General features: G+C 43.0%; 1 protein-coding gene across 1 annotated transcript in view; it reads left to right on the forward strand.

The window, feature by feature from the left end:
* CSUI_005713 (uncharacterized protein) overlaps positions 1-1,353 on the forward strand; it is a gene marked incomplete at both ends in the record, with an annotated part of 8,956 nt that overhangs the window by 6,837 nt on the left and 766 nt on the right. Inside the window, 2 exons of the mRNA XM_068065883.1 lie at positions 158-438; positions 1,030-1,097. Of these exons, the coding sequence (XP_067922140.1) occupies positions 158-438; positions 1,030-1,097 (349 nt within the window). The remainder of the gene's footprint in view (positions 1-157; positions 439-1,029; positions 1,098-1,353) is intronic.

Raw genomic sequence — 1,353 nt, forward strand, 5'->3', positions numbered from 1 at the left:
AGATAGATTAGATTAGATTAGATTAGAGTAGATTAGATTAGATCTGAGTATATTCAAGTGTCTATTTGTGATCTATACATTAGAGCGAGCATGGCTATCTCTTTAGGCACTCTTTGTGTGTTGCCTGTGTGCCCTCCTCTGGGTGTCCTTTATGAAGGTTGGAAACTACGAGGTGTACTTACAGAAGAAATGAGGTCACTGGTCATAACGTGGAAAGAGAAGGAAAATGAAGAGGGTGAAGACGACGAGGAAAAGAACGAAGAGAGAAAGGCAAGACTCCACGGAGAGAAGAAGAAAGAGAGATATAAACGAATTCAGCAGACACCTTCGCAAGAAGAAAGAAGCCATTCGGAGAAGCAAGAAGACGACGAAGAAGACTACCAGACAAGCAGAAGCAGAAGAGCGCTCTTGGCACGACACAAGGAACGAGCTGTAGAGGTCAGATCTATACTTTCACAATAGAATAGACAGTTCTCCAAAAGGGACTTACGAGTCTCTCTTCTCTAATGAAGAATCTGCTTAGCTCCGCTGTAAATGCGCGCTCTTGTTAAGCTACCCATACACCCGCCTCATGTCTAAGAGATGTAGGCACAGTAGTACACGTATGCGTTTTCACAGTCTAGGGAGTCGACCTTACCGCCTAAATGCAGAGATACATACAAAAGACATACATATTCATCTATACATACATACATTATTCATTCCTATCTTTGTAATACCCACGTATAGATTCATATGTAATTCAAGCATACTTAAGGGAGTATGTATTCACTGATGGCTGCACGTCATCATCATATCAGTCTATAGATTTATGGTGTACAGGGCCATATGTCGGGGTGCCAGAAGTCTATAGAGGAGACGAAGGAGGGAGAGAGAGAGAGAGAAATAGATTTGCTTGTAGAGGGAGACCTAGATGTCTGTATGAAGATAGATGGATATATATGATGAGTGTTCACAGGGAAAGTGTCTGAAATACATGTGTGTGTGTCTTTCTGTTTCTTTCTTTGTCGCTCTTTCTTTCTCTTTCAGCTTGTAGGGACATTCGGAGATAGACCATGGGAGAAGAGATTTCCTATGTCCTTCTGTTCGATACGAGAGTAAGCCGAAGAAGAAGAAGACAGCAGGCTCTTTTTCCTGTCGTTCTTTCCTTCTTTATGTCTTCTAAGTGACCTAGTGCCCGGTTCTCCTTGTCTACCCCTCAGTCAGAAATCTTCTGAAAATGAAAAAGTTCACATCTAGCGTCTCTCGCTCTCTCCTGCTCCTCCCTCTTTCCGTGTGGACGTATGGGGAGTGGGAGTTCATACGCCCTGCGGACAGGATGGATATGTTTCTCTATCGAGACACTACCTTTTT

Source organism: Cystoisospora suis (assembly GCF_002600585.1).
Source record: "Cystoisospora suis strain Wien I chromosome Unknown contig_2759, whole genome shotgun sequence".
NCBI classification, from domain to species: domain Eukaryota; phylum Apicomplexa; class Conoidasida; order Eucoccidiorida; family Sarcocystidae; genus Cystoisospora; species Cystoisospora suis.